This window comes from Acomys russatus, chromosome 6 (genome assembly GCF_903995435.1).
Source record: "Acomys russatus chromosome 6, mAcoRus1.1, whole genome shotgun sequence".
Classification (NCBI taxonomy): domain Eukaryota; kingdom Metazoa; phylum Chordata; class Mammalia; order Rodentia; family Muridae; genus Acomys; species Acomys russatus.
Window position 1 is genome coordinate 34218178 of NC_067142.1, and position 18291 is coordinate 34236468.

At 41.2% G+C, this 18291-nt stretch overlaps 1 protein-coding gene across 2 annotated transcripts in view; it reads right to left on the minus strand.

The window, feature by feature from the left end:
* Ppp1r12b (protein phosphatase 1 regulatory subunit 12B) overlaps nucleotides 1-18291 on the minus strand; it is a 202791-nt gene that overhangs the window by 143812 nt on the left and 40688 nt on the right. For both annotated transcript variants that reach the window (XM_051147459.1, XM_051147458.1), the window contains exon 2: nucleotides 7451-7581. In XM_051147459.1, the coding sequence (XP_051003416.1) occupies nucleotides 7451-7581 (131 nt within the window). The remainder of the gene's footprint in view (nucleotides 1-7450; nucleotides 7582-18291) is intronic.

The window sequence follows — 18291 nt, forward strand, 5'->3', positions numbered from 1 at the left end:
TCACTTGTGTAACCTCCTAGGATCCAAATCAATTTTCAAAAAGACGCACTACACGTCAAGTATTAGAAATAACACTCAGAAGCTATGTAAACAGTTCTCATGGAAATGTCTGCAGTGTCGAGGGAAGTTTGCTTAGTACTGTCATTGGTGTGAAAACTGAAGAATAAAGTATGTATCAGAATCTGCATGAATTATACGTCCACAGAACAAGCCATCTATGTAAATCTTCACTCATAAAGGAAACTAAATTACTGAAGACACATTTAAAATGCTAAAGCACATTCTGAATCCATACAGAATAATTATCCTGAAGAAGAAAGAGCTGATCATTTCAATACCTTACCAGTATCTTAGTTTTCAAAATGCTATCTCTCAACCCTCTCCCTCTGCCTCCCTCTCTCCCCCTTCATCTCTCCATCTCCCATGCAAGCATGCGTGCGCACGCGCATGCACACACACAAATGAATCTTGAAAACAAAATTATGATGAATACAATGTAAATGCAACTAAGTATTTTAGCCTTTAAGAAACTGAGGTTCACAGTCTGAGAGATGGCTTAGCTGGGGGTGAGGGGAGTTGCTGACAAGCCCAAGCACCTAAGTCAGTCCCACATGGTAGAAAGAGAATGGACTCCTACAAGTGGCCCTCTAGACTTTCAATGCAAACCACTGCACACGTGCGTGCACACACACACACACACAAACTAAATGTAAATGTTTGCTCTCTTACTACCCCTCCCTCTCTCTTTCTCTGTCTCTGTCTCTGTCTCTCTCTCTCTCTCTGGGGTACCCCTCCCTCTTTCCTTCTCTCCCCATATTCATTTAATAAACCTCATATATTTTTTAAAAAGAACCAAGCTTCATCTGGGTGTGGTGTCGCACACCTGTGATCCCAGCACTTGGGAGGCAGAGGCAGGCAGATCTCTGTGAGTTTGAGGCCAGTCCAGTCTACAAAACAAGTCCAGGACAGTCACGGCTACACAGAGAAGCCCTGTCTCGAAAACAAAAACAAAAACAGAACCAAGGTACAAACATGTTAAGTAATTTTCTCAAGAAAAAAATTTAGGTAAGAAAGTGATTTTCTTAAAATCACATAATTAGTACATGGCTTAAACTATTAGCCTCAGTCTTTTGAGTCTAAGTCTAGATCAAACTAATTTTAGGCCAATTAGAATCCCAATAATCCATCAATTACTTGTCTATTTTTGTCACAAGAATATACATCCTAGGTGTAACAGATATGATTCTATAGAGAGGTAGGGTAAAATAGATAAGGTCTTCAAAAACCTGAGACATACAAAATATGGCATATAAAGAAGTTTTTATTATTTTAAAGATTCATTGACAATGAGACAGGTTTACTCCTGGCAACACCCAGCCTACCTCAAAGAGGATGATGAGCATCAAAGAACCTCCTTATGGAGATAGCTTCAAATGTGGCAAACAAGTCACTGGGCAAAATGGTCTCATTTCTACCATAGACAGAATTCTGTCTAAAAATGGGCAAGCCTTGATGCAGGGAGAGTCGATGGCCAAACTCTGCTAAGACAGGGTAAGCAAGTCCTCAATAGTTCCTGCCTCACAAATATGTCTATCAGATATATTGGGCCAGAAGGCTGAAGATGATGCTCCAATGTTGTAGAGAGTTTTGGGCGACTGTTCAGGCAGCAACCATCTCTGTCATGTTCTCATTTGGGAAGCTGCTAGCCTGCACTCCCTATATACTCAGGTAACTAATTTTATTCCTTCTCTGTGTAGAGAATGTGATCTTACCTTAGTCTGAGCCCAAAGTGAAAACAGTCTTGGGATGTCACCCCACTGAGACTTTGTCTGTACAAACTGACAAACATCTGAGATAGACTCAGAGGAGGAAGTATCAGCCCAAGACAAAAGACAGGGGCCTGCGACTCTGTCCAGGCTACTGTATTGCATAACGGCCATTGATGGGAGGAAGGAACCAGGGAGAATGATGGGAGATTCCTGCTCATGATGGCTCAGAGAGTTGGAGGATTGGAGACCACAGTGGTCTCGGAGGATCCCTCCAAGTTCGGTCCTTGGATGGTGAGGCTTCTTCTGTTGGATAGATGATCTGCAAGACTCCTGAGAATTACGCCAGGGGAATTGCCCCATGGAACTGATACCCAGAAGGTTTCATTCTTGTTCTCTTTAATCTCCTTTCCCTCCTGTTTAGGGTAGTCGGGTTGTGAGGGAGGGACATGCCTTTAATAAATCCCTAATAAAGTAGAATCACAAAGGAATCAGAGCCAACAAGTGGCACCCAACGTGGTGCGCCAATTTGTTGTAGTTGAAATGTTTATTATTAGGCCTATAATTATTATTACAGCAGTATTTTCTAACCCACTAGCAATCAATCAAGATACAGACACCTGTTATATTTTAAAATAGCCTTAGTTAACCTGGGGCAGGGGAGATATTAATCCCCTAAACTACATCCCATAGTGGGGCAGAAATCCTATGCCATCTGTTTCTAATAATTTCTATCAAGCTGCCTCCTATCCATAATCCCAAATACTTGCTAATGTTCTTCATCTGAGCCAAGTTTCCAACCACACCAGCCATGTGCTTCTCTTCCACTTAACCCATGATGGCCTCCTTCTTCCTCTTCTCCTGTGGTCTCCCTTCTTCCCAAGATTCTCTCTGTCTCCTCCAGCCCTGGAAACCTTAGCCAAGCTTATTCCATTTGCCCTGTCCAGGTGTGAAGGCCTTTTACTGGTCAAACAGGTTAGGCTCTCAGGCAAGGTAGGTCACAGAGACAGCAAGCAGTAATTAGCATCAAAATACATCAAACCAACCTCCAGCACTTCTCAAGTCTCTGATGGGGTTGAAGACCAGATAGTTTAGTTTTACAATTAAGCTTAGTTGTTTAGGGGTTAAGATGTTTTTAGGTCTAGATAGATGTTTTAAGTTGATAATGACAAGATATAATAGATATTGATTTACATCCAGAATTTTAGACGCACCAAGATAGGAAAGATGTTTTCTTCAAGTCTGTCAAATACGAATAGTCAAAACACCATGAATGTAACATTTATATAATTTCTGATTGTTTTGTGGTTCTTATTGCTATAGGGAGCTTACTGTATAGATGTGTAATAATATAAATGTATATATTAAAAAAAAAGACTCCCAGTAATTCTAGGAGTACTTTCAGACACTCCGAGGCACTTAAAAGAGAAAGAAAAACTATGTAAATCATATTTCAATTGATTCAAAATTCAATAAGCATCAATAATTCAATTAACATTTATTGATCTACTATGATATGATATTCAAAGAACTACATTTTAGATGGCTTAAATTTTTTTTAAATCAATATATGTATGGCCAGTGTATTTGAGAGTTGGCAAAGTAGAAAAGTAAATAAAAATGAAATTAAATGCATAACTTCGCTTTCTTGGTGCCTAGAACCTTGACATAATAGAGTCTTAATACATCAACTCTCTCTATATACAGCCTGTGGTGGCCCCATTTGTATTCATAGATTGAATACTTGTTCACAAGGGAGTGGCACTATGTCAAAGGATTACTGGAGGAAATGTGTCCCTGGGAGTGGGCTTTGAGATTTCAAAAGTCCATGCCAAGCCTAGAGTCTCTCTCTCCCTTCCTGCTGCCTGCAGATCCAGGTGTAGAACTCTCAGCTACTTCCCCGGCACCATGTCTGCCTGTGTGCTGCCATGCTGACAACGGACTAAACCTCTGAAACCGTAACCCAGCCCCAGTTAAATGTCTTCCTTATGAGAGCTGCTGTGGTCATGGTGTCTCCTCACAGCAATAGGACACTGACTAAGACACAGCTCCGTGGCACTTCATCTCTCGGAGATTCAGAAGAAGACACCTTACTCAACTCTAAAGCTAATTCTCTCTACCTGTATTTTTAAATTTACCGAGTGCCACCACTATATCCAAATATTCTTTCACTTCTACAGAGCCAGTAGTTTTTCTTTTCTGGTTTCTTCCCCTCAAGCTGAGTAAGCATTCAACCATACCTCCTGTACCCTCAAAAAAAAAAAAAAAAAAATCAATATACAAATAGTATACATAATAGGCACACAATAAATATTGGTTGAACTGAAATATATACTCTTATCAACTCCAACTACTAGCTCTCCAGCCCTCAACCCTTCATAACCAGCTCTCCTCCTCAGGGTGAGCTACGTGCTACACGTGAATGGAACACTTCCTTCCCTTCTCTCTTGTACACAGACACCTTTCACATCTTTCCAAGGTCCATTTCAAACACTCTTGCCTTCAAGAATCTTTTGCCTGTTCCCACCAACTGAATTCTCTCTCTCCTTCTGTTACTGCTACCTTCCTGCCCCTGGAAACATTAGCTGCAGGTCTTCCACAGTAGACGCTGTATCTTGATGCTTCCTCTCTTTTCTTAGCACTCTGTGAACACTGTTTGAATTTAATGAAATCTCTTGGTCTCCACCTCTTAACGGGTCAGGTACGACATCCTCAGGCTACGTAGGCTGCCGCCTCTCCCATTTCTGACCTGTTTTCTTGGGTTAATGTTTATGAAAACTGGTTTCTACCAAGGAATATAGCTTCCTATTTTTCCACATATCCCCCAGTTCACAGAAGAAAACTAAGAGCCATTTGCACTACCCTGCACTGACGGGGGAGCATCAGCATAAGGACTAGTAAGCTGAGGGCACAGGAGGAGCCTGCTAACTGTCTAGAGGCTCAGAAGTGTCACTGCGACACACATGTCCCCGGGAAGCCCAGCTGAGCACTGATAACAGGCATTTTGCTATTATTTCCTGACATTGATTTGCTTATTTATTCATTTATCTGTATATATGCACACGAGCATGCCAAAGGTCATATAAGAAGGTCAGATGACAACGTACAGGAATCAGTTTTTTCCCTCCACCATGTGAGTCCCAAGGATCAGACCTGGCAGTCAGATTTGGCGGCAAGTGCCTTTAATCTGTTAAGCCATTGCACAGGCTCCCTTCGCTACTCTTAAGGAATAAAGTACAGAAGTAAAATATGGGTTTTTTAAAAAAAAATCTCAAAATATGTTAACATTTCAATAAACTATAAGTTTTGCTAAATAGTTGGGTCAATCTGCTGATTCTGAATTAGAAACCATTAGGAATAATCCAGCTAACTAGTATTCTACTTGAACTCAAAATGAGGAAAAATAAACTCTAAATACACACACACACACACACACACACACACACACACACACACACACACAAACACACACTAGAAATATGTGACGAAAGGGTCACCAAGGGACATGAAACAGAATGGCTGGGGGTCTCCTGAAAAATGTCAGCTTCTTGGTCCTTCGTCCCCACTCCCTAAAAAGGCAGTGCTAAGAAATGTCCTAGAAATAAGTTTAAATTTGTGTCAAGACACAAACAACTGCCATTGTGGAAAAGCACATATCTGTGACCCCAGCACTTGACCTCCTGAGGCAGAAGGGCTGAAGTTCAAAGGCTGTCGAGGCTGAGCAGAGCCAAAGGTCAGCCAGAGCTACACGCTGATACCCTGTGTCTAAAGTAATTAAATTTAAAAATATCTTTTACTATTTTGTGTGTATGAGTGTTTTGTCTCCATGAACGTCTGCGCACCACAAGTATGCCTGGCCTTGCAGGCCAGAAGAGGGTACCAGATCCCCTGGGATTGTAATTTATAGAGGGTTATAGGCAGCCACGTGAGTGCTGCAGATCCAACTCAAGTCCTACGGAAAACCAGCCAGTATTCAACTTCTCAACCAGGACTCTGTTCCAATCCCCAATTAAATAATCATATTATTTCTCTGATCTGCTGTATAAAAAAATATCACAAATAAAGACAGTAAAACAAAAACCTGCCTAATAATAATATGTGTATTACCAGGTAAACTATGGCATGCCATCTCTGGCTCCTCCCCACATCTGCAGTGGATTCCAGTGCATCAGCTCACCCTGGTCAGACATTTAAATGTATAATTTGTGATCGTCACTGATAAACTTACTTCAGTCAAGGTAATATTTGGTTAAGTAAAAGATTTCCAATTTTTAATTTATTCCCAAAGGTACCTTGTTTGTCCTTTAAAATGAATTAAAGAGACCACAGAAAGCATTACAAGTCTGTGTATGCATAAAGAAAACATCACCTATTACTCTAATTTTAAGAGTCAGTTGGCCTTAGAAAAGTGAGAAAGAAAAAAATGTATAAAAATTGAATGTAATGAGATTCTGTGGCTCAATCACGAACGTTCTGCCAGAACCCATACTAGAGTACAAATAATGAAGCCAATATGCCTCATGTTTCTCAAGTAAATATTGTAAGTTCAAAATGGACAAAGAAGTCATCTTGACTTCTATGTGCCGGAGCATTGACATTAGTGAGGACAAATGAGAGTCGGGGCCTTACCGTGGGCCTGAAATGGAGGCAGTCTGGGCCTTACCATGGGCCTGAAATGGAGGCAGTCTGGGTGGTGAAGAGGCTACAGATCCTCACTGTGAGGAACAAAGAAAACTCTACTCTCCAGAGGCCTTGGCTTTGGGATCAATCCAGTTTTCTACCATCTTAGGCAACGGCCTATCCTCCATCTGCACTGGGGCCTCACGTCTCTCTGCTCTGATACCCTCTGGGTTTAACTTCTCCAATTGAGAGCCCATGGGTCAAGAGGAAACCAAGCCACTCAGAGGTGCTCCAGGAAACCTGGGCCGGTGCAGTTCTCAGACCTCTACATAGCTGCCTGCTGTTTATTGACTAAGAAAAAGTGTGCTAGCCCCAATCATATCCTTAAAAGGGACTTGACAATCTGATTTCCAAAAGGCCATAGACTATCTTTATTAGATTTACTTTATCAATTTAAATTTGCCCTGCAAATTTTAAAGATGCTTGTTGAAACAACTTTTTTTTTTTTTGCCAAAGTTTCTTTCTTAAGTAGAAATAAAAGAACTGAGCATTCTTTCATTTAAGACATTTATTTTGTGCTTCTCATATAGTAGGTACCATGTGACCAAAATTCTTCTACCCCAAGAAGGGTAACCTGCCCCCATGGAGGTCAGCAGCTACTAACATACTAAACATAGTCATTCAACCAGTGTGGAGCGCACTGCCTCTCACTACCTTGCTTTGGTCCCATGTGTGGCAGTTCACAAACTGCTATTTACTGCAGTAATATTTATAAAAACAAACAAAAACAGGTTTATAGAGAAGCCAGACATGCTGTTTGGGAATTAGCCAGACAGCACACTAGGCTAATGCTGCCTCTGAATAGTCCAGAAAATATGAATTATACAAAAACAGAAGCAAACAAAAATTGGAGCTAAGAGCTATGCATTGAGTGGTGATACAAAGCACAGTGTCAACTTTCTGCTTTTGTAATTTAGGGAGATTATAACTGTTTGTGAACAGCCATTTCTGAGAAGCAGAGGAGGAGTTTGCACCAAACCCACAACAGACGCTCGCTCACTCACTCTGCGATGTTGAGATAGCCACAGGAAGCTGCTGCATGAAGGGGCGTCCAGCCCTCGTTGTCTTGCTGGTTTACATTGGCTCTGTTCTCCACCAGAAACTTCACCATGTCCAAGTTTTCATCAATACAGGCCTGAAAAGAAAAGCCCATTGATTCATTCAACAAGTATTTATTGAGTTCTATTACGTACCAGACACTATTCTGGACAATGACAGTGGCCAGCAGTTCTGATACACTATTTATTTATTTTTCCTAGTAAGTGTCTGAAGTATGAATTCCAAACATAGAAGCACTATTAGATATTGTTTTCAGTATTAGTGGGATTAACTGTGAAATGATTTCTACAGTGCTGTAAATGGGTAAGTACTGCAGCATTTTGTTATAAAAGGTGTGTTAGAAATGTTTTCATGTGTTTATTACAAATGGCTTCAAATGATACAGGAAAGTATATTTCTAATTGCAGACAGATACTGTCCTCTGCCTTCATAGCAGCAAGTAGGGGAAACGTAGTTTTAATAAAGGCTCTTTAAATATTTAATATGCCTAAAAGAAATAATCACAATGAAATCTGGTTGATCCAGCCATGGTGGAACATTCCTGTAAGCCCCAGCACTTGGGAGGCTAGAGAAGAGCTCAAGATTGAGGTCGGTTACACAGTGACACTCTACTTCAAAAGTAAGCTAAATATTAAAAAACAAAGCAAAACAAAACAAGATGGGGCTGGTTCGACTCCCAGAAGCTATGTAAAACAGCGGGCATGGTGGCATGTACGTGTAATTCCAGAGCTAGGAGGCAAAGATATGCAGATTCATGGTGCTCACTGGACGGCCAGTCTCGACTACTAGTAAGCTCCAAGCCAGTGAGAGCCTGTCTCAAAAAGGTGGACAGCATATGAGGTAGCCCCAAGGCTGTCCTCAGGCTTCTACAAGCAGAGACATACACCTGTACACATGCATACATGCACATAATACACATATGCATGCAAACACACACACACACAAAAGAGGTAGGAGGAGGAAAAGATAAAAAAGAAAAAAGCAATTTTAACACAGAATAAAAAAGAAGCCAGTGTGCTGCCACATTCCTTTAATTCCAGCACTAGGGAGGCTGAGGCAGCAGTATCTCTGTGAGTTCAAGACCAGCATAATCTACAGAGAGAGTTCCAGGACATCCAGGGCTGCACAAAGAAACCTTGTCTCAACAAACCAAAGATAGATAGATAGATAGATAGATAGATAGATAGATAGATAGATAGACAGACAGACAGACAGACAGGAAATAGTTGGCAAGGACAGCAAAGTGGGAAAATTCAGGACCTAAAAAGAAATGAAATTACCTTTTAAAAACTTGCCTATGACCCAGCATGGCTGTAATGTGCCTGGATCTTAGCCCCGGGGAAGCTGGGGCAGAAGCACTGTCTCAAGTTCATAGCCACCTGGGCTATGACAAGAAATTATAAGGAGACAGAGTTCCAAAAAATTAAATGAGAAACCCTGCCTATGAGTTCTCTCCTTCATATTGCAGATAAATACATAGTTAAAACATTAGCTGAGGAAAAATGCATTAGCCAAATAAAATTATCTCCTCAATAATACTAGGAAAGTGATTTTTTTTTTTTTTCTTTATGTTGACATTGTGCTAATGATGCTGAAACAATGGTGGCTAACTCTGCTAAATCAAAGCAACTGCATCAAGAGACCACTCAACCTAAACTGACTGTCATGAAGCCATAATGGTTGTTAATTTAGGGGCTGGAGAAATGGCTGAATAATTAAGAGCACTGGTTGCTCTTCCAGAAGACCCAGGTTTGAGTCTCCCCTCCCACATGGCAGCTAATAGTCACCTGTAGCTCCAGTTCTGGAGGATCTAATGCCCTCTTCTGGCCTCCTCTGGCACTGCATGCATATGGTGCACAGACATACAGGTAACAACACATCCCATACACAGAATAAATAAATAAATAAATAAATAAATAATCTTTTTAAATTTTATTAATTTATTCATATTACATCTCAATTGTTATCCCATCCCTTGTGTCCTCCCATTCCACCCTCCCTCCCATTTTCCCCTTACTCCCCTCCCCTATGACTGTGACTGAGGGGGACTTCCTCCCCTTGTATATGCTCATAGGGTATCAAGTCTCTTCTTGGTAGCCTGCTATCCTTCCTCTGAGTGCCACCAGGTCTCCCCATCCAGGGGACGTGGTCAAATATGAGGCACCAGAATAGGTGTGAAAGTCAGACCCCACTCTCCACTCAACTGTGGAGAATGTCCTGTCCATTGGCTAGATCTGGGTAGGGGTTTGAAGTTTACGACCTGTATTGTCCTTGGCTGGTGAAATAAATAATTTTAAAAGCTTACTTACAATTAAGACAAAGTATTTGAGGATAAGTCTTTTTAAAATTCCCTGTGACAAAATGGAAACCGTACTTGAAGTCCTCCAGTGGCTCCTGAAATATGATGGTTGTTTCTAGGAAAAGTACCTTGTTTAGGGTTGCAAGATGAACTAGTCACTTTTTTGGTTTTTTTTTTTAAACAAAGATGTATTTACTTATTATATATACAATGTTCTGCCTGCATGTACACCTGCATACCAGAAGAAGGCATGAGATTGCATTATAGATGGTTGTGAGCCACCATGTGGTTGCTGGGAATTGAACTCAGGACCTCTGAAAGAACAGTCAGTGCTCTTAACCGCTGAGCCATCTCTCCAGCCCTATAACTTGCCACTTTTTAACAAAATAATATGTGTACAGAAAACTAACTGACAGAAAAAAAGTGTTATTCAGACTTCAAAATGGACAGCCTAAGTCTCAAAAAAAAAAAAAAAAAAAAAAAAAAAGGAATATTTGTTGTTATAATTTTTGACCATGCAAATGAAAAACAACATTTTGGGACACATAGTCACTGTCAAGAGCTTGACAGTTTCCTCGCACTCTTCTGATACTTACACTGGGTCAGCTACAGCGGTGGCTCTCAACCTTCCTAATACTGCCACCCTTTAAAACAGTTTCTCATTTTGTGGTGATCCCCAACTATAAAATTTTCATTGCTATTTCATAACTAATTTTGCCACTGTTATGAATTGGAATGTAAACATCTGATATGTAGGAGATCTGATATATGGCCCCCCAAAAAGGGGCCAAGACTCACAGGTTGAGAACCACTGGCCTACAGGTCAGCTGACACTATATAATGAAGTGTGTGTATTCAGAAGATCTACATAAACCAATGAGCCCACGTTTTTCAGATAGTAAATACATAGTGTTAGAAGATCAGGCATCAGTCAAAGACTAATTCAAAGAACAACTCAGATTAATGGGTTTTGCTGTTTACCTTTGTAGACAGGGTCTCACTATGTAGCTGGTTTTGAGCTCACAGAGATCCACCTGCCTATGACACCAAGTGCTGGCATTAAAGGCATGAGCCACCACCCTCAGCTGATTAATGGCTTGTTTGGTTGTTTGGTTGGTCAGTTTTTGGCTTTTCAAGACAAGGTTTCTCTGAGTAGTCCTGGATTCACTTTGTAAACCACGCTAACCTCAGACTCACAGCGATCCGCCTGCCTCTGCCTCTAGAATGCTGGGATTAAAGGTGTGAGCCACCACATCTGGTGATGAGTGGGTTTTGATGTAACAGAGTAAAACAATGCATTGGCATATATTTAACAAATAAACAATGTTGGGGATGTAGTTCAGTTGGCAGAGTGTCTGCCTGGGTGCATAAAGCCCTGAGATCAACCCTGCAGAGTGGTGCAAAGATGTAATCCCTGTATCTTTTGCAGCACAGTGAGTTCAAGGCTAACTTAAGGTACATGAGAACCACCAGAAAAAGCAAAAAACAAAATTACCACCATTAGGAGTTTTGATAGCCATCTAAGAACAACACCCATAACTGACTGAGCTGTCTATTAAAATACCTGCTTCCAAGTACATAGCTATGTAAGACTCAATTTCCTTCATATGCTTCAATAAAAATGTTACAATCACTTGCATACAGACATGAGAGTGAGAGAGAGAGAGAGAGAGAGAGAGAGAGAGAGAGAGAGAGAGAGAGAGAGAGAGAGAGAGAGAGAGAGAGAGATATCACACCGGAAAGATAGGAGGATCAGACAGAACATCAATCTCTGAATTACTTTAGATAAAATAAAGCACCCCGACTCTTAAAGCCATTCTCCATTCCCTCTACAAAGTGAAGGACAGTACACTGTCAAAAGCATCGGCATGTGCAGTCAGAGCAGAGCAAAGCAAAGCCAGTGCATTTGCCCTTGACAGGGAGGGGCACCTAACCAAAGATCAGTGTTCTCATCCGAGGCCCTGGGAATCTACCCACGGCAGAGAGTTGGGAGCAGTTCCTGGCATTATTTTTAAGCAGCCATGCCCACCAAATGTATTTAATCCTCACTCACCATGGCTCAAACCAGTACTTATGGGAGGAGAGTAATTTGATTTAAAATGTCTCAGAACTTGCCCGATTTAGGAATTTGTATGTCTAGTTTCAGAAAACTCCCTAATTTTCAAAATGATGTGGATGCTTAAGTCCAGGAGTTACATGGAACAAAAAAAGTCTATGCCATGACTGAACTGGAAGCAAGAGAGGGGCAGCACTCTGCTGTGTGCACACCTTGGACTGCACTGCCTCTCCTCCACCCCCCGCCTTGGTTCCAGGAAGATATGACTAGAGCACGGATGAGGGAGAGGATGCTCCCTGAAGTCCTCTGCACTGAATAAGGACTAAATTTAGATGTCCTCTGCCCACTCCATCTGCAGCTGTGCTGCTGACTCATGACGGCAGCATGGTCCATGAGCAGACTCACCCATCTGCAAAGCTCTGCCCATGCCTCTGCCCAGAGCTCTGCTGAGCTCTCCAGACAAGAGCTCGTGCCTTTCCTTGGGAAGGAAGACGTTAAGCAATCTTTGGGTATTAGCCACAACAACAGTGGAGGAACTTCTTTGCCTTTGAGTCTGATCTCTTCCACTGTGGCTTAAGTGCACTTCCTCTTACCTTGTATTCCTAAAGACACACAAGAATATGATGAAGTAAAAAAATTGTATTATGTTCTGAAATAGAGGTATGTAGTTAATTCTTAGTCCAAAAGAACTATTCCAAAAAAACTGCTTGGTAAGGCTTTCACAGTCAGCATGTAGAGAAGACAAGCTTTCTCTAGGGGAAGGTACTTTCTTTTATCAGTAATATGGGTGCTGTGATCTTTCTACTGTACCTAACACTGCTCCTTGGATAGAAGGCTAAAGTGGCTGGGGTTGACCAAAGCCAGAGTTAATCTGGGAGCGCAGAGCCTTACAAAACAAAGTCTTCTGGGTCCCAGAATAGCCTCCGACTGTCAGCACCACCAAGTGCTGGAGTGCTGCTCACAAGGCTGACCTTGCTGCTGTGTCTGAGGAGAACACCAATGCTGCCTGTTTTGCCTGCAACAACTCTCTCAGAGGCCAGCGCCAGGTGGCTATTGACAGAAGCTGGGCTTAGTATAGCCTAACTCCCATTTTTAAAAAATTTCTGTGTTTGCTTTAATCTCAATAAATTCCGATGAAAACAGTGTTCTCACTTTCTGGGGGTGGGGTGGGGGTGGGTACCAAAAGACACTGCCAATTACCCCAGGCAGCTCTTAGGACAGGAAAAACATTGAAAGCCAGGTACCTAATAAAGACTCATATCTACAATGTATAGGGTACATTTAAAACTCAACAAAAGCAGTGTAACCTTAAAAATGGAGGTGGGGGCAAAGACTTGAACAGATATGTGTTTTTGTTTACAAACGGCCAAAAGCACTTAACATCACCAAGCATTAAGGAAATGCAAATCAATATTACAATTGACAGGTGTCTTTAATGCAGCCCTCTGGAGGCAGCCACAGGTAGACCTCTGGATCCCAGGGCAGCCTGGACTACACAGTGTGCTCTGCGAGAGTGACATCTGCCTCAAAGATAAAGTAGATACATTTTTTAAAAGCCATGAAAAATTAAAGTTGTGTCCATTGCATTAGTAGAATGGTGCAGTCTCTATAGAAACAGCATGGTGATTCCTTAAAACAAAACAAAACAAAAAACAAACAACAAATCCTGCAATTACCATTTCTATTCTATCCAAAAGTAGTCTGTATCATGAAAATCGAAAGATCTGAAAGCAGAATCTCAAAGAGATATCTGCACAGCCGTATTCATAGACATTTGCTCACAATCCTAAACTGTAGAATAACTAAGTCATTAACAGATGAACAGATAAGCTATATGTGGTATTAAATACAGCACACATATCCAAGAAGGAATATGGCCCTACTGACATCTCGGTTTCAGACATCTGTTTTCCAGAACTGGAAAGAACAATTTTTTTGTTGTTGGAAGCCAACGAGTTTGTGGTAGTATGTTACAGAAGCCACAGGAGACATCAAACTGACACAGACTAGCGAGTCCGAGTCTAGAGCCCACTTATTCTCAACTTTTTGCTATATTAGTTGACAATATCAGCAGAGTCTGATCCCTTCTTTTCCAAATGAAAAGTTCCCCCCACCAAAGGTTACACAGCTCTTCAAAATAAGAGGGTAAATATAATGCTTTCATTCTTTTTTTTAACCCAAGCTTTAATTCAAATAGTAAAGTCCTGATAAATCTAACCCCATGGTTCTCCCATTAGCATGGGAAAAAGGGTTGAGACAGGTTATCATGTAGCCCAGGTTTCAGATTCACTAGGTATTGGAGGATGATTTTAACTCCTGATCCTCCTGACTCTACCTCCAAAGTAGTGGGAGTGTAGGTTTGTATGACCACACTCAGATTTGCTGGAGGTACTCTGGCTGAACACCCAAGCAGAATTAAACCTAGGATATGGAGTGGTGCTGATACACAAACTCCCTGTGGACCCCAAATCTGTAAGCTCAAAACCCTTTTGCTCCAGCAAGGTGACTTCATTATATGCCAAGAAATTATACCAGGAAATTAAAGACGGTAGTGCTATATTAGTAAGTTTGATCACACTACACAAGGCTTTAACATAAAGTCCTTAAGATTGACAGATGCAGCGCTTGAGTCAGTCAGTCCTTCCAAGTCCCTGTCTCTCCACTCCAAACATGATATAGTGTGACTGCTGCTTAACTGAGAATCGCTATAGCAGCCTACTCCACTGGGACAGGTGACTCCAGCTGCTGTCAGTCCTGTATGAAAAACTCCGAATGCCCCTGGCAGAGAACGTCTGGCTCTCAGATGGCAAGAACTATATCTGACTATGTACTCACTGTTCAGGCAGGCTCTGGACACAGATCAGTAGCCTTTCAGACAGAGATGGCCAAGAGACAGCAGCAGTCAAGAATTTTCCATTAGCCAGGCATAGTGGTACATGCTTCCTAACTCAGCACTCAAGAAAGCTGAGGGTGAGGATTTACAAGTTCAAGGCCACTCTGGCCACACAGGGAGGTTGAGGCAGCTACAGCTGTAGAGTAAGATTCTTTCTTAGAACACAAAACAAACAAACAAATGAAAATTTCCATCAACTGTCCCATTGTGATTTTTGTTCTCAGTAGAATTAGCATATGATTTCAAGACTACAAATGTTTATAAATTAAGACCAGAGAACATCTTCCCTCCCTTACCAACAAATATGTGATATGGCCTAAGGCTTAATAATATTTGAGTTTCAAAATCATGAGCCTGCAAGATGGCCCTGTACTTAACAGTGGTCACCACCAGACCTGACAAATTGAATTTAAACCCGGGAACCACCTGCCACAAACTGTCCTCTGACTTCCACACTCATATGCACATGATTATGCACACACAGATAAACATGATTTTACAATATTTAAATAGAGTTAAAAAGAAAAATACAAAGAAATGATCTATTAAAATGATGGCATCGTCTTCACACAGAAGACTCATGCTCCAAGCTCCAAGCTCTGCTCTGTGCCCCAGTAGTCCTAACTCTGAGGAACTGTTAATAAATGTGACCTATTAGCACTGGTAAAAAGACCAGACCTCATTGTTTCTCTTAGAACAAAGAAGTATACATAGTTTAATAACTCTAATTCTTACCATTATATTTTTTGGTGTTGTTTACTTTGTGGTACTGGAGGCCAAGTACATACTCGGCAGTCCCTAACACTGAGCCCTATCATGGGCACTTTTTTTTTTTTTTTGAGGATGGGCAACAAAATGGTGCTTGACACCAAGCCTGACAAGCTAAGTCCAATCTCTAGGATGCATGTGGGTGGAAGAAAAAAGCTGATTCCAGCAAGCTGTTCTCCAAGCTCTACACAAATGCCATAGCGTGCACACACACAGAAACGCAAATAAACAATGTAACCTTCAAAAACAATTAACTTATTCTGTATAACTTAACGACTTATTTAATGCCATCTATTCAATTGCAGAACCAACTAAATTAAGTGTTTTCTATCTACCAGTATAGAAGCATCCAAATTTGAGATCATGGGCCAGAGATAAGATACCCCTTGGCTCATGAAACGTTTGTAATATGCGATCCCATCTCCCTAAAAATAAACTTAACATATATAGAGTAATTTGTTATTAGACTAATCCTCCAAAAATTTGCTTGAGGAAAGCAGCCAATTGGTGAAACTGGACTAGCCACTCCAGACGAGAGTAGGCATAAAGTATAAACTACAAAGAACGCACTGAAGAGCTGTCATTACCATTCTATTTATTAGCATGAGTCTGGATTAGAAACCTCCTTCATATCTTGGCTACCTGGTTTAGCCACAGCCCCCAGAGGTCCACACTTCTGCCAGCTTGGCATGTAGAATAAGTTGCTGTTCCACGGAGAGGGATTTTTGTATTAAACTCCAGATCACTCTGTGCCCATAAACAAGTGTTTCACAAGCCGCAGGAGTACAGCTTGAAAGCCACGGCTCGGGCAAAGATCCATGGCTGTCAAGTGAGCCTTGGGAAAAGACTGACAGACAGTTCTGCAGCCCAAGTTGGGTAAGACATGGAAGCCACAAAGAAATAACAGGAAGTTCACATTCACCCAGTATGAATCAATATGTAGAATTTTATTCCAAAGGGACCTATTAAACAAGAAATTATTTTCCTAGCTTTTTTTTTTTGGTTTTTCGAGACAGGGTTTCTCTGTGTAGTCTTGGCCATCCTGGACTCACTTTGTAGACCAGGCTGGCCTCGAACTCACAGTGATCCGCCTGCCTCTGCCTCCCAAGTGCTGGGACTAAAGGCATGTGCCACCACGCCCGGCTTCCCAGCATATTTTCAATGGGAGTTTTGTACAGCCAAAATATACTGGTCTATATCACTTTCATTGCCTGCACATTCTATACATTCTGCACTGTAAAAGATACTAAACAAGGGCCTGGAGGGATGGCTCAGCGGTTAAGAGCACTGGCTGTTCCTTCAGAGGTCCTGAGTTCAATTCCCAGCAACCACGTGGTGGCTCACAACCATCTATAATGTGATCTGATGCCCTCTATGTACACAAGCAGAACACGGTACACATAGCAATAAATAAATAAATAATACTAAAAAAAGATACTAAACAAAATAATTAGATAACCCTATTAGTACACTATACTAGTTAAAAGTTAAAAATAGACTACAGCACTGGAATTCCTGGATTCAGTGATCTCCTTAACAAGCTATGTACGGTCCAGCTTCTTTACCTGTGAAAATTATCATATCATTAATTTTAAGGACTTCATGGAGTCCCAAATTAGGAAATAATGAATTAATGTACATAAAACACTGAGCACTGGAGCATAGTCACATGCTATGTAAACAGTTGCTATCATTACTATACATGTAATAGTGACCATGAGTCTGTAAGAGTCACTGTTTTCCATACAAGGAAGTAAATATATATATACATAAATATATTTACAAATGGAGGCATAAATATAGTATGAACTCTACGTGAGTTCCAAATAAACCCCATTCAGGATTCACTAGTAAGTAAGTGAATTTGTTAGGAAATTCACAAGTAGTAAGTAAATTTACTAGGGAAAAAGGAAAAGCAATGGGCCAGAACTTCTGTGCCTTGTACAGAAGTTTAGGAATGAGACCAGGTTTGACCATAAGACAGTCACTGGCTACAGATGCAGGCCTACTGTTAGCATGTGTTTAAAAACAAATCCATCAAGACAGACGTGAGTTCCAGATACTGATTCACACTATCAAAAGGACAGGCTAAGGATCTGTCAGTGTTCTCATGCTATGAAGTGCTTTTCCATGCAGTCACGTAACAAACATTCACAGACACATCCTCTGTTATTCCAGACGCAAGTAAGGTTCTGCTGTTTAGTGGAGGCAAGAGGAACAAAACAATCCAGCCCAATGGGAATCCCGCTGTAAAATAAAATAATTGATAAGAACAAGTCTTACAGTGTGTAATAAGAAGTTACCAATGGGGCCTGTGACACACAGTGCCAGAAGATATGACTTACATGTTATGAAGGAGAAGTTAACCAACTAGAAAAGCAGACATAATGACAATTTGTGGAAACGGCATACACAAAGGTCTGCAGAATGGGGGAAAATGCTAGTTTTTTGTTTTTTGAAATGGCAAGAATTTGGCATACTTGAGCTCAAATGGAAGAGAGACATGCATGGAAATCTAAGTAAGGCTTCATTTGCCAGACTGAAAAGTTTGAACTTGGTCCTACAGGCTAGTGGGAAGAGCGGCAGGTACAGTGCGCTGGTAGCTAAGAAGGCTCTTGTATCCTAACCTGTGACAAAGAGCTTTGCCGCTCTCCTCCAGGCAAGGGGGAGAAGAGAGTGATCCCACCAGGATTGCACCCAAAACTGTGACTGCGGTGGGAATGCAAAGACTGAACTTTTGCCAGGAAGAGCTCACGGTAAAGCCACCACT